Source organism: Benincasa hispida, chromosome 12 (assembly GCF_027475165.1).
Source record: "Benincasa hispida cultivar pf3 chromosome 12, pf3_genome.v1.1, whole genome shotgun sequence".
Lineage (NCBI taxonomy): Eukaryota > Viridiplantae > Streptophyta > Magnoliopsida > Cucurbitales > Cucurbitaceae > Benincasa > Benincasa hispida.
In genome coordinates this window covers 62,511,601-62,536,722 of record NC_143489.1, presented here as the reverse complement: position 1 = coordinate 62,536,722, position 25,122 = coordinate 62,511,601, and the positions used below count along the sequence as shown (strand labels likewise).

General features: G+C 30.8%; 1 protein-coding gene across 5 annotated transcripts; it reads right to left on the bottom strand.

Annotated features, from left to right (window-relative positions):
* Positions 1 to 18,363: 18,363 nt before the first annotated feature.
* Positions 18,364 to 24,791, bottom strand: LOC120068166 (clathrin adaptor complexes medium subunit family protein). Of its 5 annotated transcripts, none has more exons than XR_005479113.2 (10): positions 24,552 to 24,791; positions 23,988 to 24,134; positions 22,664 to 22,972; positions 22,286 to 22,566; positions 21,275 to 22,170; positions 20,433 to 20,489; positions 19,572 to 19,619; positions 19,012 to 19,086; positions 18,802 to 18,862; positions 18,364 to 18,450 (listed from the first exon to the last, which is right to left on the bottom strand). XR_005479113.2 is itself a non-coding variant. In XM_039019872.2 (9 exons), exons 1-8 carry the CDS (start codon positions 24,617 to 24,619, stop codon positions 19,015 to 19,017), a joined length of 1,878 nt encoding a protein of 625 aa, XP_038875800.1. In that variant the 5' UTR covers positions 24,620 to 24,791; the 3' UTR covers positions 18,604 to 18,862; positions 19,012 to 19,014. The 5 variants fall into 5 exon arrangements, 2 of the variants coding, with proteins under 2 accessions (XP_038875800.1, XP_038875799.1); XR_005479112.2 differs by lacking the exon at positions 18,364 to 18,450 and adding an exon at positions 18,531 to 18,700; XR_016525206.1 differs by lacking the exon at positions 18,364 to 18,450 and adding an exon at positions 18,531 to 18,700 and having other exon boundaries at positions 18,802 to 19,086.
* Positions 24,792 to 25,122: the final 331 nt, after the last annotated feature.

The window sequence follows — 25,122 nt, the reverse complement described above, 5'->3', positions numbered from 1 at the left end:
CAGAAATCTCTATCTTGATCCTACGAAAAATTAAGCTAGGATGAAGAATCAAATGGAAGACGTTTACCAACATTCTTATTTCCACCTTGTGAATATCTCTAACTATCTCAAACCTCTCACACAATAATAGATGAAGTTTTCCAATATGTATAAAAGAAAATGGAGAAACAAAGAAAAATTCAAGCAAACTCAAAGTAAGCACTTGTGTTCAAATCATTAATAAAGAAGTTTATTGCAACCTCATGGGTAAAGGCAAATATATATCTTCCAAACATCTGAAGAAGTAAAAGAACTAGGCAACAACACTAGGAGACAAGAAAGCAAACAATGGATGTTTCATGGTAATATAAGATTCTTGCTTCTCAGACAAATCAACTTCCCCAGCAGCCTTCCACTTGAAATTCCACACCAAATTCCCAACAAAATATTCCAAATGCAATAACCCCAATGTAAATCCTGGGCATATCCTCCTCCCAGCCCTAAATGGCATCATCTTTATTTCCTTAGTCCCTGTTATATCAACTTCCAACTCAATCCCTCCCTCTAACCTATCATTCAAGAATCTCTCCGGCTTGAACGCCATCGGTTTCGACTATACATTCACATCCCAACTGTTGTTGATTGCAAAGGTAATTGTGAGAGAGTAATTGCAATGCGTAGCAGTTAATACTTATTTTACTATTAATAACATATTAGTTTTGTTAAGTTATAAGCTTTCAAATTTTCTAGTTTTTTTATCTATATTAACCCTTAATATAACATAGTATTGTTCTGTATTAACACAATATCTATTGTTCTGTATTAACACAATATCTATCCTTCTTTTTTATGTATATAAAAAATAGTAGCAGTAAATTATTGTGGTAAAACTCTTGCATGCTATGATTGAATTATGATGGTCAAGTAGCTAAATATCCATGATTTATCCACGTCTTGCATGAAGGGCACAAAGTGCATGTTTTAGATTAAAATAATTCTTGTTGTGTAGAAAATCATTCCAGAATACATCTTTATTGACCCAAAATCAATTTCATATTTAATTTTATACTTTTAAATAAATTATCCACGTCTTCTTTAGTTATACTCCTACGAGTTTAGCTTTAGTTCATATTGATTGAAGTTGCCTTACATTTGTGTTCTCTCAATCTCTTCCTCTACCATAACATGATGTATATTGAAACTCTCCTTGTAGGTTGGTCTTGGAATTCAAAATAATGTAGTTTGGTTATCCATTATGTCATCTCCCTCACCTCCATGATCTATTGAATTTTAAAAAAGGTAATTTGGTTATCCATTATGACATCAACAAAATAGTTTATATTCATTCTATTGGATATTTAGTGTTAATAGGACCATTTGCTTTTCTGCTTGAATGTCCCTTCGTTAAGAGTGTGTGCTTATGATATGACATGTTTTTGGATGTTTTGCTTATTAGTTGATTCTGTTGTAGGACAATAGTACACGTTTGTAGTATCAATTGGGTCTAGAGGGCATTGGACTAGCGTAGTTGGCTAAAGAACAGTTCTTAAAGGTGCTTTTCTGCTTAAATGTCTCTTTGTTCTTGTTTTCTATCCCTAAAACTTGCCTGTGGATTTTTTTTTTTTTTTAGTTTCTATATTGTTTGATTGTAGAGAAAAGACATCAAGAAAGAGGTAAAATGGGTATGTTTCTATAGTGGACACTTTGAACAAGTGGAAAAAGAAAGAGGCAAAATGGGTATTTGGGTTTGTTTACTTCAAGATTTTTGTTCTAGTTTAGTACATGAGTATGTTTATTTCAAGCTATAACTTATAGTCTGGCAATGTTAGTTTAATAATTTTGTATGTATATATAATTTTGGGGGAGGTTTCTTTAGACATTCTTCACGTAGGGTAGTGTAGGAATTTTGGGGGAGGTTTTTGTTTTTTGTTTTTTTAGTTTGCTTTGATATTACTTGGAATTTAGTTTAGGGATAAAATTATAAGTCTCCGACTAAGATCTGTTCAAACTCCCATTTGTTCAAGATCTTGAAGATCTATTTACAACAATATCACAGAGGTTTTTTCCTTTTTTTCTTTTTCTAAGACTTTCCCTACAGATTAAAAGGGTTTTATTTGAAGGGTTTGCGGAGCCTACAAAGCATACCCTTAGTCAGATCCGTGGCCTGGGACCCTATGTGAAAAGATTAAGAGTTCATTCATTTTCCAAACTTCTTTATTGTAACATTCTGCAAGGTTTATCTCTCTCTCTCTTTCTCTCATTTTTACTTTTCTTCTCTTTTCTCCTTTTATCATTCATTTAGCTTACTGTTTAGTATTTATTGTTCCAATGCTTGCTTGCTTCTCATTTCTTATGCTAACTACTTGTGTTTGTTGCCTTTTGAAATCACTTCTTTCTGTAGATTTTGTGGTTTATTGTGATATTTGTTTGGATTGATGGAATTTTGAATTTTATTAAGTTTTTGTTTTTTGGCTTTTCATTTCATTGATAGGAACTAAGTCCATGAATTTGGAGGTATAAGATCGAATGCCCATGTGACAACTTTTGAGATTTGAAGTTAAGTGAGTAATCAGATTTGAGTTTTGTAAATCATTATTGTTTATGTTGTTTGTTCTGTTGAGAGAATATTGTTGTTTGAATATTATTGGAAGTGCATTTCTTTGAACAGGTGTTAAAGTAAAACTTTTTTTGTATTGTTGCGGTAATGCTGTCATATTGCCGAAATTTTTCTAAAACATAAGAGTTATAAAGTTAGTTGCAGGTTAAAATATGGTAATGTTCCTTAGTTTAGCATTGAAATTTGAGATCATTACAATGACTATTGTGCAACTATGGTAGTTGTTTATGGGTTGGGTTCATTTCATTTGTTATTTATAAATTGTTTATATTAACATAACTTATACTTGTTTGTATATACACTCTCATATGACATCGCTCGCATGAGTACAACTACTACAAGAATTATGGGCTTTAATGTTATTAAAGATAGTGTTATTAAACCTCTTTAATGTCGGTTGTCTTTACACCGACATTGAAGAGGGTATACAATGTCAACTTAAAACTGACATTAAAGAGCTTTAATAATACTAACTTTAATGTCGGTTGTCAACTGACATTAAAGAGCTTTAATAACACTATCTTTAATGTCGGTTGTCAACTGACATTAAAGAGCTTTAATAACAATATCTTTAATGTCGGTTTTAAACCGACATTAAAACCCATAATTATTATCCATTTTTTTCAATTATTATGCGTTTTTTGTAAATACCATGTCTGTTTTTTCAATTATTGTCCATGTATTCAATATAATTATTGTCCAATCCATTTTTAATGTCGGTCAAAAAGTTAAAAACGACATGTCCCTAAAACAAGGTAATCAACCCGTCCATGCACAAAATAAATTCTTAATTGCTTTCACAAATCCATAATAATAAGTCACAAAAGAGGAATTGGATAATAATTTAACTCTAAAACCAAGGTAATCAACAAATTACCAAAACTCATAAGGGTTACATAGCAAAATTTAAATTTTGTTAGATTCAAACAACTTTTATTGGTGTATCAAAAAAGTGCGAGAACTTACTTTTAAACTATAAAATACAAACTAAAACTTGTAAATACCCTTCCCTCCCCCACCCACCCAAAAAAAAAAAAAAAAATGCACACACTGTAACGACCCGAGTTCATGAGGGGTACATGAATGAACCAATATCACATCTGAATGAGAGGGATCCTGAGGACATGAAAGTATGGTTAAGAAAGGCTTAAAAGAATTGAAAGTTACTACTTATACCAACAAGGTGCACCTTCCTTTTCGGTGGTTCAATCATAAGAATTTCAAAGTTAAGTGTGCTTAGCTTGGAGCAATCCTATGTTGGGTGACCCGTGTTGGTTTGTGGGGACAACTTTCACGAAGAAGCACATATCTGGTTAAACAAGAGATAACAAAAGATTCAACGATGATAATGAAGAATGAACCTAACCCACAATGCATGAATAACCCAAAAACTACCATAGTGCAACCGAACTACCAAAGGATGTCTAAGAAGTTCCATTACTATAAACCACTCAATGGAATTCATAAACAACTAAACTATGACTACCATGATAATCATATCATTCCAACACTGAATCTAATCCAAATTTTAGAACAAATAGACTTTTAAGATAAACATCTTATAAATATTACCTTGTACTTGTTATTAATGTTGTTATGAAGTTCTTTTTGTGTTAGGTGCACCTTCTCCACTTGTCAACTTCTTAAAACATGTCTAATGCAATCTTCCTATCTTCCTTTCAAATCCCCAAGAATCAAAATTTAGTCTTATACATCAAACTTGAACCTAACAAAATGAAAAACTTCACTCAAAATTATTTCATTATTGTTCAAATGAGTTAGCTCAAAAATTCTAATCCAACTAGTTTCCAAAAGAACCTAGCTCAAAAATTCGAATCCAACTAGTTTCCAAAAGAACCTTACTCTGAAATAGTTTAATTCTTATCTCAATTTTAACATATGCGAACGATGAATCAATAATGCTAAAAAGAAAGTCTAAGAATTTAGAGTGAGGTGAGGGAGATGATATAATGGATAACAAAACTACCTTCTTTTGAATTCCAAGACCAACCTACAAGAAGAGTTTCAATATACATCATGTTGTGGTAGAGGAAGAGATTGAGAGAACACAAATGTGAGGCAACTTCAATCAATATGAACTAAACCTAAACTTGTAGGAGTATAACTAAGGAAGCAGGAGTTTTCTTGAAACAGGCACAATTCTCTTAAATTCTTATAATACCAAAGCATTCCCTCTCTCAACAAACAAACAAACGAAATAGAGGCTTACAATGTCAAACATTTTGATTATTCTCATTCCCCTATAAAACTCTTCTAGTACATATATTCAAGAACCTACAAGAATAATAGATGAAATATGGAGTGCTTTCTTGGACATGAAGGAAAAATAAATAGAAAAACTATTATTATAGAAAGGTTTGGAAAACAATATTTACATCATCGGGGTTGCTAAAGCACATTTGACAAGAACAAGACTCAGGAAAATACATCCCAGTGACGAAACAATTACAATACTTGCAAATGAACAAGTAGTATAAGCAAAAATGGTGAAAAACAAGAAAGGGAACAACAAAAGATTCTTTAACTTTGCATAAGTGACTAGAGCTTTGAGCATAGCACCATCTAAAAACTAGATACAATATCCTTTATAGAATTTTTTATAAAAAACCACAATCAAATAGTTCATTTGCACTAAATAAATAAATCAAAAGAATTTTTTTTTTATTCTAATAGAGGAGCTACTTGTACAAGACTTTTTTTAGATTCATTAAACAGTGTAAAAGAAACATCTGGTAAAGTCAGTTGCTTGAAGGTGTAGTTGAGGGTTACTTTTTGCAATACTTCCACTTTCAAAGTCAATACCAAAAGGGAGGAATTGTTTCTTTCCTTGATTCTTGTGGGAATTAGAATGAAATGGTTTCCAATTTCTATGGTCTCCAACTATAGGCATTCATAATACCTATGCACACAAAGCTACATTAAACACATACAAGGTAAGGTATATTCAACCAAAAATCTATAGAAAAAGAGATCAACACTTGCAGTAGTTGGAGCTCTGAGGTATTGGATGGTACCTGGTGTTTTCTTCCAATGAAAGGACACAACTCCAATCAAGTGTATCCAAACACAATATTTAGGGGTCATGACCCAATTTCCAGCCTTAATAAAGAATCCAAAAAGTTTATAAAATATTAAGAACTTGTTAAAACACTTGAAAAATCTTTTAATACTGTAGAACAGTCTGCTTCCAAACTCAAAATTCTTCCAAACCTTAAATCTATAATCCATACATTATAGGTAGTTCAAGATTAGGCCAAAATTTTAGTAGGTATTCAAGAGCAAACAAAAAAAATCAAAGAAAAACTCACTAAACTCTCACCCACAATAGAATACGTGGCAACTCAAAGAACAGTGCAACCACAAATCCACAGATCTGTGCGGTAGTGAGGGAGATTTTAAAAAGAGAGAGAGAGAAAAAAAATCTAAGAGAATGAGAGAAAAACAAAAACCTATCGTTCGAGGTAGGTGATGATTGAAAATCCACTGCATTCAAAGGTTCGGATGGGAAGCGTACGAGCGGCAAAGGTGAGCGAAGAAGTTCCATATAAACACAGGCGTGGGTGAGGGAACTCATGAAGGAGAGAGGAAAACACCAATTAAAACCTACTGCAATCGACGGCAGTGACGGAGGAAGACCTGCATATGATCGACGAAGGTGGCGGCGTAGATGTGGCCGACGGCACTTGTGCAGCTGAGGGAGATGAAAACGACGAAGGTCGTAGGTGAGAGAACTCGTGAGGGAGAAGGGAGTCGTACAGCTAGAGTTGAAGTTCTCTTTCTTTTCGTTTTCCTATATATAACCAAATCCTAAAATTTGAAAGGGTAGCAAAAAATTGAAGGAGGGAAACAAAAAGTGAAAATTAGAGCTACAATGTCGGTTTAAAACTGACATTAAAGAACCTTTTTTTTTTTTTTTTAAGAAACCGATATTGTACATTCGCTTTAGTTTTTTCCAACTAACATTAAAGCTCAAAATTCTTGTAGTGAGATTTTTTTGGGATAGTAATGACACTCCAAAGTAGACAACCAACTCTCTCATTCTTTAGTTATTTTTTTGTATTTGTTGAAAGTTAAGTTGTATATACAAAAGCAATTAAGATTTTATTTTGGGATTTTTTTGATACATAAGCAACCAACTACTACTTTGTAAGCAGCCGATTTTGTTTTTCTCTTTAGGAGCTAACTATTATTCATATTTTGTGAGCAAGACTTAGTTGTATTTGTTGAGATCTTAGTATATAAAAACAATTCTTATTTGTGGATAAATTATTATAATGTCATTTTTAACTTTTTGATCGACATTAAACGTAGATTGGACAATGACATTTAAAAAAATGGATAATAATTGAAAAAAATGGACAATAATTCTAGGCTTTAATATCGGTTTAAAACTGGCATTAAAAGGTTTCAATGTCGGTTGACAACCGACATTGAAGATCGTGTTATAAAAGATCTTTAATGTCGGTATTAAACCGACATTAAAGATAGCTGACATTAAAGACCTTTTATAACATAAAAGCCTTTTAATGTTGGTTGACAACCGATATTAAAGCCTTTTAATGTCAGTTTTAAACCAGACATTAAAGCCCAATATTCTTGTAGTGTTAAGAACTGATACAATAGTGGACATACACTTAGGCTCCCCCTAAGTGAGAGACTCCTTCACAACGTGTTGTTTATCTTTCTTGCTTTCAAGTGAAGATCACTTCACTATATAAACCTAGGTTCCTCCTAGGTTTAGGAACCACTTTCAACTTCACTATTGGCTTGGATTATATTCTCTAAATGAGAACATTCAGACAATAAACATACACTCTTCTCCTACGGAAGAAACAAAATTTAAAGAATTCACACATGACAGCAATAATCGTCTATTGCTTTCATAAAATTGTGAATCCTAGAAATCAGATTTACAACTCTTAAATACGCAGCGAAATGGATAAGGAAACCCTAACACAATTTTGACTCCATAGAAAAGGAGAAAATAAACTCAAAAGAAGGAAAAACAAAATCTTCCCGATAAGAAAATAACAGGTTTGCATGAACCACATTTTGAGAGAACAACAAATTGTCAGAAACCATAAGTATTAAAACATTTCGTCTAACATCTACTACAGTAATATCACTCAACAACTTAAACAAATATTGTCAATTCAACAATTCTAACTGAAATTTTAAAGGTGTAATTGCAATCATCACTATATTTCAAGGATGGTTTTTACCTTTTGCGTACCCTAAAGGAAAAAAACACTCCTTAATAACTAGTAAGCCAGCCCCCTTTCCTCTGTGACTCCCAATTGCACTCATGTTCAGCACATTTTGCCTATTGCTATTCTAATATTTGCGTTGTGGGACCCACAATTTAATTTTTAAAAAACATTAAAAGTGCAAACAACAAAAGAGAAGAAATAGGAATGAAGTTTTTGGATGTTGTGAATGAAAGTTGCTTTCTCTACCAATATAAACTTGGTATATTTGTGAAGCTAAGTTTGCTAAAAGCCTATTTCTCATTTTCTCAAGTTGGTATGCATCAAAAGGTGACAACACAACTAACTAGCTCATGGTTAAATAATAACCTTCAATAATAGGTCAAACAATGATAATAGAAGCTTATTTCTAACTAAGGTTGCAAACTTGCAAGCACAATTCATGTGCTCCTCTAATGAACTAAGTTTAAGTTTAAATAGAAGTTTAGTTTCTTAAGTCTCTTTTGGTATCTATTTCGTTTTTATTTGTTCGTTTCTAAAACTTAAGCCTATTTCATCTCATCTTTTACAATGATTTGCATCTTTTTTAAATACAATGGTTAAATTCTTAGCTAAATTTCAAAAACAAAAACAAGTTTTTAAAAGCTATTTTTTTAGTTTTCAAATTTTGATGTAGTTTTTTTTAGACCATTTATAAAAAGTAGATAATAAAGGAAGAAACTTGAAGTTGGAAGTATTGTCTATAGGTTTAATTTTAAAAAATAAAAAACCAAATGGTTACAAGACGGGTCCTAAAATTTTAAGTTTGTGTTTATATATTTAATAGTTCTCAACTTCAAAAAGTGTCTAATAGATCCCTTAATTTTTAAAATATCTAATAAGTTATAAGTTGTATCATGTCTGTAAGGGTTCCAACAATATAAAAAGAAATTAATATTAATTTATCTCTTCCTACATATATATAATTAATTTTTTTTTTATGAACCCTAAGGCCCTCTTTGATAATCATTTGATTTTTTTTGTTTTGTTTTTGTTTTTTAAAATTAAGCCTATTTCATATCCACATTCTTATAATGATGTGTCTTTTTTTTAAGTACAATGGTTGGATTCATAGCCAAATTCCAAAAACAAAAGCAACTTTTTGAAAGCTATTTTTTTTAGTTCTCAAAATTTGACTTGATTATTTTAAACCATTGCTGAAAAGTAGATAACAAAGAAAGAAATTTGGAGATGTAGGTAGTGTCCATAGGATTAATTTTCAAAAATAAAATGATTACCAAACGGGGCTTAAACTTTCAATTTTGTATCTATTATGTTCTTACACTTTTCAAAAAGTATATTGAATAGCCTAGAGATTTATTAGGCACAAAAATGAAAATTAGAAACATATTAAACAAAATTAAAAGTTTAAGAATTTAAACACCTTTTAAAATTCAAGCAACTATTAGACTCTCAATTGAAGGTTAAGAAATCTAATAGACACATTTCACAAATTTTGAACTAAATAAACACAAAACTAAAAAAAAAAAAAAAAAAGTTTGCCAACTAAATTTAGAAAAATAGTTAGATGCATCCCGAACACTTATCTTTGCATATCTCACCAAATTGCTCAATTAAAATTTGTCACATGACAAATTTTCCCACTTCTTTTTTTAGACATATTTTATTTATTTATTACAATCTTATCTATAACGAAAATGAGATGTATAAAGATTGATGCATTTTTTAATGCACCTAAATATTGTTCCTACTTTGTTTCACGCTAAGGACCTTTTCCCAGCATCCTAGCCTTAAAGTAACCACTCTTATCTTTTCTAATTAGGGGGCGTTATGGACCAATAAGAAAATGTATATATGAGTAATTGCAATTAGTATCATTTTTAGAAATAATAACCAAGTGTATAACATTATTTTTAAAAAAATTGCAAATATAACCAAGTCTATCAGCGATAGACTTTTATCGTTGATAGACTCTTACCAATAATATGGTCTATTATTGATAGACTATTGAAATTTAGCTATATTTATAATTTTTTTTACATTATGTTATATCTGCTAATACTTTTGATTTACTGTCTATATTTGCATATATATATATAAGAAATGAGTTAAAAATTAAAATATAAAATACATTGTAGTATTTGAATGGGGCGTGCTGTGAACTGGGGACAATACATCTAGTATATATATTATGGTTGCATCAAATGATATCAAATTTAAACACACATAATTTGAGAGGTTTTATAATTTTCTAAAAACTTTATAAAGTTAGGTCAATATACACTAATTAGGGGGAAAAAAACCTTCCAATTTAGGAAGACTTTATTTCAACTAATTTCATTTTACACACACAACTTTATGAACATTTTTATTCGATACAATTATTATTCCCATTTTGACAAAATCTTGGGGCCATTCCCGATAATGTTTGGTTGTGCAGCCAATGAATTTTTTTTCATTAAATTAAAAGAGTAATTAATTAATTAATTAATTAAATTTATGGTAATATATATAAATATGTAATAAAATATGAGTTAAAAATGGTAAATGGAAAACGACAAAAACAAGAACCATGCATGTATCTTATGATTACCTTGTTCGATGGAAAAAGATTTTGAAAGGCAAACTAAAGATATGAGATGTCAGTCAGATTTTTATTTATATTGGTGGCCACAATCTTGCATGCCTTACCCAATTTAGTCCCCACTAACATATATTCTTATAACTAAATAATACCCAATTTTTTTTTTTTTTTTTTAAAAACTAAATAATACCTTCTACCATAAAAAATAAAATAAATAAAGAATAGAAAATTTATTTTAAATAAAGAAACTACCAAAAAATATTTATAAATAATAGCAAAATATCAAAATTTACGTATAATAGATATACTATTATATGTGTCTCGTAGTCTATCGCGATCTATCACACATAGATAGTAAAATTTTACTATATTTAATAAATATTTTAGTTAATTTTACTATGTTTGAAAATAGTTCTGAATGATACGTCATTTAATTGGGTTAATTTCAACAATAATTAGTTTTTTTAAATGTCAAAAATAGAGTAAGGGTGAAATTTTTCTTAAAATAATGTTGTTAAAAAAACAAATTCTTGATTTAGGGTTTGAAGTGGAAACTATGGATAATTTTGAGGTAGTTTTTATTGGATGGAAAATCGTGTAACACGATTTTAATACTCCACCTCATCACCCACACAGAGTGCAAACTATATCAGACTTCAGTGCGTGATACACAAGTAGGGCGGAAACTCATGACACCTCATCATCCACTCTGATGTGACATCGATATTGTGGTAATGTGGAAAAACACATGGACTGAAATCGTGGACCCGATCTACGCTTCATTGACAAAAATGTAGACTCCTTACACTTTCTAGGAAGCGTGTACTGGGTCCACGATTTATCCATCCTAGATTTGTAAATATTTTTTCATCTACATCTTTTTGTCATTAATTACTAAAATAACATTATTTAATTTTTTAAAATAAATAAATAAATAAATAACTCGTTTAACTTAATCCACCCCCACTCATAATCTCTCTAAAGATAAAATCCAAGATGACCCAGCTGGCCTTTCAAGAAAGTTTACAATACTGTATCTTTTTATTCATTATTTGTTAAACAAATAGCAACGTTTAAGAATGATTTTGCACTTAACAAAATAAATTAATGGTTTCCATACTCTTTTGCCCCTTAATTTTCTAGTTTTTTTTTTTTCGCTTTAGTATCTAAAATTTTAAAACCCCTAGTTTCTTAGTACAATTTAAAATTAATCATTTTAGTGACTATATCTATTTTATTGATATTATGTATTCTTTGTTATTAGTATTACTCAGTCATCTCATATTTGTTACCAAGCTCAATCTATATATGCTCTCAAATGGTGCATTGTAAATATTGAAAAAAATATTTTTTTTTTTTTTAAATGCATGCATGAAAAAACAAAAAGTAGAGACATTTTGGAAATCCAAATATCAAACATTTACATTTTAAAATTTTAAGTGCCAAAATAAAATTTAAATCTATAATAATCTATCATATAATTAATTCAATACATACTACAATGAGAAATTGTTAAGAGAGGACGTTACATCATTGAATAACAATAAAACTCCCTCTAGAAACTTAGATATGACCCTAAGTTGACCATATAATCTCTCTATAAATATGGATGTGATATAGGGTTATACTCACAAGAAGATATATAGGAGACCCCCACAAGACTTTGAGGCTTCCTAGAAATAAAAGAATGCAAAATCTGTCTCGAAATTAAGAGAACCATGCAATTCTCTTCTCTCTCAAACATCCCAAATCATTTCATTTTTTAAAGGTTAAATTACAAATTTAGTTTCTATGATTTATAATTAGAATTTGGTCCTTAGAACTATTTGTGGGTGTTCTATTCATGAGGTTTTATCAAATCACAAAAACTAAATTCCAACTTCCAAAATCACAGAATCTAAATTCTAATTTTTTTTTTTTCCAAATCATAGGGACTAAGGAGTCGTTTGGTCTACCAACTTCATAAGTTAGTATAAACAACTCAACTTCAATAGTAACATATTTATCGAGTAACTTCATCTTCTCGTCTTTATTTGTATCAAGGAACTTACCGACTCCAATCTTATTAATCTCACTCAGTAGGTCGAACGTCCTCCTAAATTTATAACTATACCGTTTTTCGAAATGCTCCTATTGCTTTCAACCAAATCCATATATCTACTTTCTCTCTCATGCATGTTTTTTTTTTATTATTTAATTTTTTTTAAAAAAATGTATAGTATTTGTAAAATGTTAAAAATGAGAATCAAACTCAATTACTCCACGCAAAGAAGTATGATTTTGGTGTGTGACTTTTGGGGTGTGGAAGGCCATCAACAGCGTGCCCTTTCCTTTCCCTTACTCAATAAGGTTTTCTTTTCACCATGCCTTTCTTTTCCTTACTTTATTTTCATTCCTTTCCTTTTACATGAATATATTTTTTATTTTCTTTTTTAGAGCTTCACGTTCTGCCCTTTTTCTTACAACCAATCATTAATACGTACTGTTTTCCTATTTTTCTACTTCATTAATATTTCTAATGTTGATCCTCAAACAAACCAGTCTATGTAAAGAACCCAAAATCTCTCGTTCCACTCAAATTTAAATCACAAATCTTAGGTGTTTTATGCACATCTTTTAAAATTTAAAAACACTTTTGGTTCTTAAACTTTCACAAAAGTAACAATTTAGTTCCTAAACTTTAGTATGTAACAATTTCATCTTTGTAATCTTCGAATTTGTAATACTTTAGTCCTTCACGTAAAAAAAAAAATTTATCAAAAATTGACGTCAATTTTTATTGTTTTATGATGTAAACTTTGTATTTTATAAAAATATTGAGTTTCTAATTAGTTTACCAGTTTATTTTGTGTAAGAAATTTTATTAAATTTTAATACTAATTTCTATAATTTGAACTAAATTGTTATACGTTTTAAAGTATAAGGACTAAATTGTTACATATGAAAGTTTAAGGACTAAATTGTTAAAAAATTGAAAGTTAAAAGGACTAAATTATTATAAACTAAATTCATGGACTAATTGATTTTTAACCCATCTTTTAATCTACACATAAATTTTTCTATTTTATTTTTGGGTGGTTTCAAGGCATTGTTCCTTTGTTATTTGTTATGTGGTGTGATTTGTAAGAACGTTAGAGCTAATAAAACATTAATTCTTTCTATGAGTTTACTTGTTTGTAATCTTTTTTTTTTTTTTGAAAATCCAAACTAAAATTTGAAAACTAAAAAATAATTTTATTTTTGAAATATTGATTAAAAATTCGATTTTTTTTTTTTTTGAAGAAAAAGAAAAACTACGTAAAAAAATTATAATGTAATAAACCTAATTTTTAAAACAGAAAACTAAAACTAAAAATAAAATTTGTTCTATAATGAAATTAATATTTTACCTAATTCATTTAAATTTACTTTTTAATTGCTACATCTCCGAAAACTCACGAGTTCTTATGAGTTTATGAATCCTCATAATTTGAACTAATAACATCGATTAGACATTCAAATTTTAAATTCTCACCATACATACCATATAGTGATACTCTTATGACATTCTTAACCTAACTTATTGAAAAATTATATTTAAATACAAATTTGTTCGTGTCAAATTGATTTATGAAATTTCAAAATTTTCAATTTTGTGTCCAATAAATCCCTAAATTTTCAATTGTGTCTAAAGTTCTACATTAATTAGGAAAAAGAGAGATCATGATATATAAGTAAGGACAATTTTCATCATATTTGTATAAGGTCATTTGAGCAAACCCAACAACAAAACCACGAGAGCTTATAGCCTAATTGAACAATATTATAGCATTGTAGAGATAGGTGAAAATCTCGTTGTCCTCATTAATACATTCTCTACTCATTCGATATCTTTTAAAAATCCGTAGAACCACTAGAAAGAAAATCGAAATTTTAAGGTTTCAATTAGGTCCAAACCTGAAAATTCAATGTTAAGTCCTCTTTTTGTAACCATTTCGTCTTTCGTTTTTTTTTATTTCTTCCACCTCCAAATTTTTCTTTTATTGTCTACTTTTTACCGAGTCATATTTTGAAGAAAAAAAAGAAAAAAAAGAAAAAAAAAAAGTATTTGAAAGGAGGATATTAGATATTAGAGTAGAATATGGACAAGATTACAAGCCAAACAACATAGCCAATGATGATTGAAGAGAATCTTTGGCCATAATGAGAGCAAGGCTATGGTTCAAAATCCTTTCACGTGAATGCTTGGGAAAGATTAAACTCAAGGATACCTGGACCAAGCTACTTATACCATCAGGACCATGCTATATATATATATATATATATATATATCCACTATATTTTTAACCTCCAATTATCCACTCTAATTAAGTTATTTATATATAATATATAAGACTTCTCACTTAGACTAATAGATTATGTTAAAGATGTTGGACCATTTGGTGTATACCTCTACTTATTCTAAACTATCTATTTGTCAGATACCAGATTTTTGGAACTCACCTTTTACATCCACAATAAATACAAACTTACTCAAATCAAATTTCTACAATTTATTACTATAATTTTAAAATCCCACATATTCAAACTATGAGTAAAACATCACTTCTTAAATAATTAATAAGAATATATATATTTAAAAAAAGAGAGTTTCTACCCTTGAAGTACTTGTCAAATTGTATCATTTTTACCTAAACTTTTAATTTAATAATCCAAATGCACCTCAATCTAACATAAATATTTTAATCTTTATCTTAAACTTAAATATTTGTTGCAATTTTCTCTAATAAGTTTTAGTTTGAAACATTCTCAATGCTTTCAGTCTCGTGTACTTTTTAATGAAAAAAATATTTGAGATTTTTATTAAAATCTATAAGTTTTAGCAAAGGTGTTTCCATGGTTAATTTGCATCAATCAAAACTTGAATTGGTGCAAAATATGTTGAGTTTACAGACATCAATTTAGTAGGTCAATCAATAGAAAATGAATCGAGTAAAAATTGCAACCATTTAACCAAGTCTAGGGTTGTGTTTTTAACGCATTATAGAACCAACGTTAAATATAGATAACGACAGAAATATTGAGATCTTAATTTTACAAAAATTTTGATAAAATTTTGATTTTGATGGATATTTTGAAAAATATTAAAAATTAAATTAGTAAATAAATATTTTATAATTTTTAAATAAGTTAACATATCTTTTATCTATGTTAAATGATGTTGTTTAATTATTATGTTTTGTAAATTTTCTATGATATAATAGAAATATCAATTCACTTCTCGTGTCGATATTGAATTCATGAAAATTTAATACTATGTATAGAACATATGTATAATACAAAATTGATAAGATTGGAAAGAAGGAAAAAAAAAGAAGAAGCATTCTCATGTGTTTTTAATGGAAAAACAAATATTGAAGAGAGATTTATTAAAGTTTATAAATTTTGTTGGATTAATATGAAACTTTTTCAGAAAAAGGTGGAATATTTTCTCGTGGCTTACTAGAGTCTAGAGGCTTCTGTTCACTAAGCTGCTGACATAAAGATGCTGTCATTTTGTGGTGTTTTTGTGGGGCCCATTTGAGTGGGCCCACAAAGCTTAAAAAGAGAGAAAAAGGGCAGCCAATTGCTTCTCAAAGCCCTATTTTAGGCCCACAAAAGCCCGAGAGAGAGAGAGAGAGAGAGAGAGAGAAGCTTCTCCCAACCCCATCTTGTGACAAGAAACCATATGGAAATTGGAAAGCAATATTATAATGTAAAGAGAGAGTAAGGCATGGAGTTGTACGCATGGAGGGCATCATGTTCCCTCTGTTCCAAACCCTCTACACAAAAGTTTAATTACTTTTTATCAATTCCACTTTTATCCCTCTTAAAACATTCTCTCTACAAAAATATTTGGGTAAAGTCTAAACTCCAACCCCAATTCAGATTTTTTTAACATTGAAAAGCGTGGATTGTGCTATATTTTAATGTGCCATTACCCACGTCTTGGAACTCTAAAAATACTTTTCTTTTTCTTTTTCTTTTTTCTTTTTTCTTTTTAGGTTCTTAATGTAACAAATAAGATTCTTTAGAGCAACATTAATGATTACTCCCTATCTTTTCAACTTGAGAATAAGAAAGTGTGACAAGCGCATCTCTATCCTCCCTCCATTCTCTCAAGAAATTTACCAAATTTTCAAAAATAAATGTGCCTTTTTAAATACTTGCATCAATAGAATTACGAAGATTTGTTTTAATTTTTTTAAATTAAAGAAAAAAATTTATATAATATTTTGGTTTGGCCTGAACTTCATAGGTATTTTATTTCAATTTCTACAATTTTAATTGCTTCCCCAAACAATCATTACAAACTAAACTTAAATCTATTCTTACTTTATATAAAGCACATCACTTTTTTTTTTTTTTTTTTTGAGAAGAAAAGAACATCACATTCTAGTTAAAATGATTAACAAAATAATACTAATAAAAGGATAAGAATGGTTTTTATACAATATACAAACACTAAAACATATTGTTTAAAAGTTTGGAAACCATAAAGAACTATGAAAGTTCAGGAACAAAACAAGATTTAAACTTGAAATCAGATTTATTCATTTTTTTTTTTAAACAATGATCCATGGTAATGTTTTAATTTAGATAAAATGTTCTTTAAAATTTAAATTGATGTCTTTTCTCTGGTAAATTTCATATATTTTTCTAAAAAAATATCCTTTTAATCCTTAGGTATTGGGAAAAATTTTCATTTGGTCAGTAGATTTTAAAATGTTACACTTTTAGTCCTGAAGTTTTAAACTTAGTTTAAATTTAAGTCTCAAAATGTTACAACTATATCCTTGAAATCTGAGTAATGTTTCAATATTACACTTTTAACATTTTTTTTTTATTATTAAATACTCACTTCCAATCGGTAGTGATAATGTCTATAAACTAATATAAAATAAAAAATAGTAAAACTTAATTCATCATCATTCTCGTAATTATTTTAAATTAATTAATAGACATTAACACTAAAGATAGAAAATGAGTATTCAGTGAAAAATCAAGGTTAAACGTATCAATCTTGAAATCTAAATACCAAATTGAAACAAAACTCAAATTTCAAAGGTAAAATCATTTTGAACTCGAAAGACTAAATTTAAACCAAATTCAAAATTAAAAAACTAAATATGTAACCTATAGAAACTTATAAATAAAATAGAAACTAAACAACAAAAAAAATATATTTTATCCTTATCTATTTTTTTTTAAAAAAATATGTGTATGAATTATGAGCGATTCTCTCTCTCTAGGGTGGTCTAAGGTAGGATTTGATAGAGAGGATTTTGAGGGTACCAAGGAGTACCTTAAGAAAGCCAGAGAGGCTGATTGTGAGGGGCATCAAATAGCCATCCAGGCAGACAAGTGCAATTAGAGAGTACCAAAAAGTTCCTCTGCATGCACTGATAATGAGATCGGGACAAGCAGGTGCCCACTGCTTCAAAATAAGAATTATTTATATATATATCAAAAGAAACATATAAATCTATTATATAAAGAAAATTCAGCACAATGATTTTGATGTTCTTATGTAATCATTAGCTTATGTGCATGACATGACGGAAATCATACATCTATCTATCTTCTTCAATTTTTTTTAGTCATACAATTTCAAAAATCCTCAATTTAATTTCTTATCACATTTAAAAAAAAAAAAAAGTTTTGAACAATCATTCCTCGTATTAACGACTTTATTCGACAAAAATATCACCTAATAGCCAATAGCAATTCTTATTAAAATAACAAAAGAATGTGAGTTACCTAATTTTGCAGACAAAAGAAGTATTTAAAAATAAATTTCAAAACATGGACGAACAATGTGTTGTGTTTACTAATACTAAAATGTATGACACCATACGACGGGGTAAAGTAGTAACTTTGCTTTTCTAATACTGCGTGTGCATGAAGATAATTTCAACCACTCACCAATTCACCATGAATCTAATTGGATGGTCGACGCCCATTTTCAGCCCAACTCCAGCGACGAATTGGGTCATCTCTTTTTCAAGAGCATATTTTTTTTTCTATCAAAATATATAGAGAATGAAATAACAATTCAAAGTACAACGAAATTGCATAGTTACCTAACACAAGGATCACAGTGTTTTCTAAAACTCATCTTCATAACAAATCAGAATACTACAAAATTGAATAGTAACCTAACACAATAGTCAGTGTTTTCTAAAACTAATCTTGGTGGATTATAATGTTAGAACCATTATAGTATCTCAAAAGGGCAGTCTTCAACAAGCACAAGATCGTCTATTTGGACCCCTAATTTCACGGTGCATGTAAAATAAGATTTGACTGTTGAAAGTACAAAAGAGAATAATGTAACAAAGACTACAAAGTGACAAGCGCAAAATTCTGCTCACCAGAAGGATATATCTGCAGAATTCTGCTGCGGGGAATCATTTGTTGACCGGTGTGACAAATCTTGAACAAATAATATAATTCAATAAGAATATACAAAGTCCTTATTAGAGCAAATATAGAAGATCTTCGTAAAGTGCAGAGATGACCAAATCGTAATAGACTGGTTGCCACTGAAAATCACGAAAATTGTGTAACAAAGTGGCATTTACCAGCTATATTTTTTCTGGGGCAACAGATGGGCACTTATCCAAGGTGTTCCACAAAATGTAATCCCCTGAAGTTACCTGTGCAGCATTTAGATAATGAGAGAAATAGGTCAACACATTTTTTTAGAAACTCAATAAACAGAAACCCGACAATATTATAGCTAACAGACAAGAAGTGCTTTTCATTTCATTATAGGGAAATTTTTTTTAAAAGCTTTGCATGTTTAAAGTGCAAAGTTCGAATTTGACTATACTAGAAGAATGTGCTATGTGATGGAAGCTTATACATGGAGTTGTAGAACAGAGGAAAAAAGACATTTTGGTTTTTCTTTTTTGCCTCTCTCCTTTTATTTACTATATGACTGATTCATATAGTAGTAGGTGGGGGAAAAAACTTTAAAAAAACTGGCATACAAATGTGTTAGCTACCCAAGAGATCTATGATTCTAGTCCCCCACTCTTATTATACATGTACTTTTGAAAAAAAGTACCACACTTTAAATATATTTTTTAAAACAAAATATTTTTTTAAAAAAATAGCCCACTATAGTAAAATTACAAACCTGGGTTGAAAATTCAACTGGAGCTTTAACAGCGGGATAAATGCTAACCTGAACGAGCACAAAAATTCAAGTAGTTATGGAACATATATTTCAATTCCATATGGTATAAAATCAAACACAAAACAAGCTATCTGTGTGCAAGGAAGGGGAAGATATTCGTTCAAGAATAAATATTCTGGGCATTATTGGAGATAGGCAAAATGGATGTCAAGAAGTTATACTTCAAGAGTCGTAATGGGAGAAGAATGAAGATGAAGAAAAAACCATTTCACAACTCAATTAAATCAAAGGGGAGGAAAGTTTTTCTTTCCTCTCCTTTTTACAAAAGACCAACTTTGATTGAGAAAAAATGAAGAATAAAAGGCAAATAAAAGAAAACAAAAAAACAAAACCCACAAGCAGGAGCAACCATCAAAAAAAAAAAGGAGCAAAATAAGATTTAACAAATAATTGAAGAATTTTGTCATCGACAACCAGAGAATTCAACATTGAGGGAGAAAAGAAATTGTACATCGTTTGTCTGGTAACCTTAGGGTTTAGTTGAATTAGAATGGCACGGACAAAAATGAGAAGAGATTCAAGAGATTCAACAATGATATAAACATAAGAGGTGGCTGTCAAAGAATGCTGAAAATGTACTTCAAATGGGGGTGGAATAAATCTGGGCAAGCAAGCTCTAACAACCCAAGAAAAAAACTCCATGTACGTCAACCTACACCTAAAACCATACTGGTTTAATATCTATATTTACTGCTGAATGCATGCATTCAGCAGTTTGATCCACTGCATGAGTGCCGGTACTACAAGTGGCCTAGCTTACTAAACCAGAATGAGATTTGCAAAGCACGATCAGAAACTCACAGATTTAGGATCAACAGATATTCCTGATAACGATGCCCCTAAAATCTTGAACGATACCTGAGATAAGAATCAATAGACAATACTTGAGATAAGAATCAATAGACAAAGTGTTTCAGACAACTTGCTATAAACTATGTCTCAAATCGGTACCAGCCAACCATCATTAATCCTACAAATAGGTTTTCCCAGCTACGGGATAAGCATAAATGCCTTTTGAACACAAAATAACAAAAGAAAAATATTGATGATCATACAGAGCAGCTTCCTTCACAACAGCATTTCCATGTAAGTAGACAAAAAATTTCCAACATGCCATCAGACAGCACAGATAAGTGGGACATTTCACTTAACCACAAGAAGATAATTATATAAAAATCATTTTCTGATGCCTTGATTCTTAATATGAGCTAGGCAAGAAGAAGATGCAGAAGGTTTCATGCCATGGCATTCAAGCTATACCAGTGGTTGGAACTAAATGATAACAAAATTAAAAAGTGTTGGGAAAAAAATATTTTCAAAACCATGATCGGTCCTTGCACAAATTCAACAATTCCTTCCATTTCGAGTTAGTTTGTTATCAAACTCACTGAAACACCCATCTGGAGTAAATGTATTACAGGAATAGAGCCACACTGGGACAGAACAAGTGTTAACATTCGAATTCTAGGATTTGAGAATAAATTATAATGATAGGAAACATGAGGTTGTTCAATTTAACAGGAGAATGTAATCACGGATACTTTATGATAAGATTTAACTTCAAATTGTGTTTTAAAAAAAGACTTAACTTCAAACTTTAAGCAAATAAATGTTGCAATTCTTAATATTATAGAAAAGTTGACCTTGGCATAATTGTACGCCTGCCAGGAAAATGGCTCCTCTAGTTCGACTGGAGGAAGATCCTTACTCATTTTTTCCATTAAAAATTCCTCAATATTGACCACGTTGCTTGCACTTTCAGCCTCGACATCACTATCTACCTCTTCTACACTAGCAGTGACAGAACTTGAAGAATGCAATCTTTGGATCTGCCATGGTGCAAACCTAATTGTTCCAGGAAAAGTTGCCTCCATGCTTTTTCCCAACAGCCCTCGTCCACTCGCTAAAATTTTCCACTCAACTGAATGTTCGGTGGTAGAAACTGTTCCAATTGAAGGAGTTCCATTGAAAGATACAATCCTTCTTCTAGGGAAAGGCATAGTCACAGTACAGAATTCCATACACAGAGGAGCTTTATAACCTTCCATCAAACACAACTTGAACAAAAAAGCACCTTTATCCTCGGAGACCATAGATAATTGGTAAAATCCTTTAACAGGAGGTCCAGAAGCACATATTGCCTGATAACGCATTAAAACAAAATTACCAAGAGGGGGAGAAAACATCACAGCTTGCTTATCTACACCGTGTTCAGGAACTTGGGCACAAGGATGGAATGATAAGCCCTCAATACGAGCCTTATTCGACCCTGCTAAGGGGAAGGAAACATCAGGCAACCCCTCTAATTCAGCTCGACAATTTACTTGACCAGAAACTGATATTTTATCTGGAATCTCATCCCTGTCATACATAGCTGCATTAATGATCTCATGAATCGTAAGTATCACTCTCTGCTTCCCTTTATACAGATATGGCTTCCATGCTGGTTGTTTAACATCAGCAGGAGGCAGATCTGATGAAGAAAAACCATTTACTTTGATAGAAAATATATTGGTATAGCTTAGATCCAAGGGTGTTCCTAGCATATAATTAGCACCAAAAGAGAGAAACAGGAGGCCAGTCAGATACATAAACCTGCACCAACAAAGAAATAAATTTTGAAAAAGTGATATAGAGTAATACCAAATACCAACCAAATGGCATTGAACTGCTTATGAAAGATCTAAGTGCATCTTTATCCAAAGGCCTAGGGACATCTGAATTAAGAGCTCCTGCCACGGTATTGCTAGAAGGAGTGCCAGATGTGCTGGGAGAGGGTACAGGTTTTGCCCTAGCAGAGATTCCTGATATTCCTATGCTGCCTGTTAATGAATCCAATAAACCCCCAACAGATGGAGATGAACTGACGAGGACATCAGGTTCAACCACATCACCAGTGATTACATCACCAATAGCAAGAGCAACCACGAATGCCCTGTAGAATAATTATAAAACTGGTCCACTTCAGGGCCATTGAAATATTAGAGATGGTATTCTACTCCTAATAAAATAGAGCAAATAACTTACCTTACCCTGTAATGGAAGGAAGATCAAGCAGTAGGGAAGATAAGGAACTTTCTGCTCCAATAGCACTACCACAATCAGATCTTCTGCACAAACTTGCATAATGTTTTATGTGATGTGGTTCAACCAAAGGCAACACAAGAATGGAATAATGACTCTTTATGTTCAGTATTAGGGGCCATATAAAGATGCTACTCCCTTCTTCTTTCTTCACATGAAGTCCAATGATATGTCGTGTAATAGGGTCATCGATCCAAGAATCACTTCCCTCAGATGACTGAATAACGCGAATGCCAAACCCATGGGCAGATCCCTCTCTGTACAAAGATGGAAAATTGATAGCAATAAAGAGGGGGAGGATGAGAGGAGTACCAAGCACTCATCAAATTTGAGAATCAAAACTTGAGAACTTTTATGACCAAAAAATCCTTTTTTCTAAATGGGGAATTTTCAAAAATAGAAAAATAAAAGAAATTATTTACACAAAATAGCAAAATTCAAACTTTTTTTATAGAGGCTGATAGAGGATGATAAAAGTCTATTAGTATCTACCGGTGACAGAAACTGGTAGAAGTCTATTATTGATACTATGTGATAGATATTGATAGAAATCTATCAGTGTTTTTTTCGCTATTTCTGTAAATAATTTGACATTTTTTTTTGTTTGTGAAAGTTTCCCTTTCTGAATTGTGCATGAAATAACAAGTAATAACAGCATATTTCCATAAATTTGATTCATAGTCAGCCTTCATCAAAAGCAACAACAGAGTACTTTCTGAGAATAAGATCAAACCACACACTTAGTGATGACAAAGATTTGCACTTATTAAGTCATGAAACCATTAGCATTAATAAATCTACTGCAAGTGATAGATTGATATTACATTTCACGATGATAAAGACTTGTAACTTGTGGGAAGAAGATCATGCCACACACTTAATGATAACAAAGACAGATACAACCATATCATGAAACCAATGACGCCAGCAAATCTACTGCAATTGATTGATATTACATCAAGTATCGACAAAGACCAGTGAGAACAATATTACATGACACACTTAGTGATGAAAACGGCTTGTATTTAGTATATTCTGTAACACCAGAAAATCTACTGTATATCTACTGTATGTGTTTTATTGATATAACATTTAGCAATGAAAAAGTTTTGTGAGACTAAGATCACACCAAACACTTAATGATCACAAAGATCTGTGGGAGATTGATATTTCATTTGATGTACATCAGAAAAGTGACACTAAAATCAAGTACATTACAACTAGGACATCGACTTAGTAGAAAGAAAGAAAGAAATAACAATCTCAACTAACCTTTTCTTTCTCTCAACAAATGCAGCAGCTAACTCCGAATCATTAGGAAGTACTGGAGACACGCTAGATGTTATGTCGTCTGACGTACATCTATCATTCTCGGTCTTGCATGCAGTTCGCCACCGCCTCTCTACCACTGGAAACCTCCTGTAAAGAAAAGGCAATCGAAGAAGGACTTAGAGAATGAAATAAAGGTGAAATTCGAATATTAGGCTACTGAATTATGAAGAATCCGGCATTATTAAATATACAACCACATCGTTTGCCTTGTAGCAATTTTTCTCAACTTCCCTTCTCTCAAATGCCTCACCAAAAATATCCACCAGAAACATCAAAACCAAAAGTTAATTACCAGTGAGGAAGTAGTTCTACATTTGAAGTACGATTCCATAGAGAGAAGAAACGGTATCAAGCAAGTATCGCTAATTCGAAAAGAAAACAAACGGATGAATTCTAAAATGAAAAGAAATGATCGAGCAATTCAATTGCGACGCCAAAGAAAAATCCAAACTACATCGATTCTTGTTCATGCGTTCAAGGAAAATCAAAAGAACAAGAGCTAACCTGGAGAAAATAACAGCGTCGAAGTTGCTGAAGATCCAAATGGCTCTGATGCTGCAACCGTCAGGCATGGCTTCTTCTCCGCGACGGATGTTCAATAACTATCGGTTTGAAGAATGGCTTAGAAAGATGGATGCAGATGATGGCCAGGAAGCGGTGCTGTCTATTGGTTTGGGAACTGGCAAATTCGTTGGTTTTTCATTTGTGGAAGACTCGGTAGGGATAAAACTTAAAAGTAAAAACGATTCAAGATAAAAAAAGAAAAATCCAAATTTAAAAATGAATTTGAGAAGCGCACATGAAAATATAAATAGGGAGAAAATATAATATAATAATATTATTATTAAATAAAAAAATTTGGACCAATCATAAATTTTAATGTCATTTAGACGAAAATATAAATAATGAAATTTGAGACCAATTGAAGATTTACATATGTCCCAAATTGAAATTGAATATATAAATTAGTGAGTCCAGATGTTGTATGTATTTTTTTCTTGACGGTTTGATCAAATTAATTGTTTTGACCCAATTAAATATTAGCCCAAAAATATGTTTAATTTGACCCAAATGT

Coding starts and splice junctions, on each gene's coding strand:
- LOC120068166 (XM_039019871.2), bottom strand. CDS start 24,619: ATGCCTGACGGTTGCAGCATCAGAGCCATTTGGATCTTCAGCAACTTC. Junction 22,171..22,285: donor AAGCAGTTCAATGCCATTTG/GTTGGTATTTGG, acceptor ATTATATGCTAG/GAACACCCTTGGATCTAAGC. Junction 19,087..19,571: donor CAGTTGAATTTTCAACCCAG/GTTTGTAATTTT, acceptor AATGCTGCACAG/GTAACTTCAGGGGATTACAT.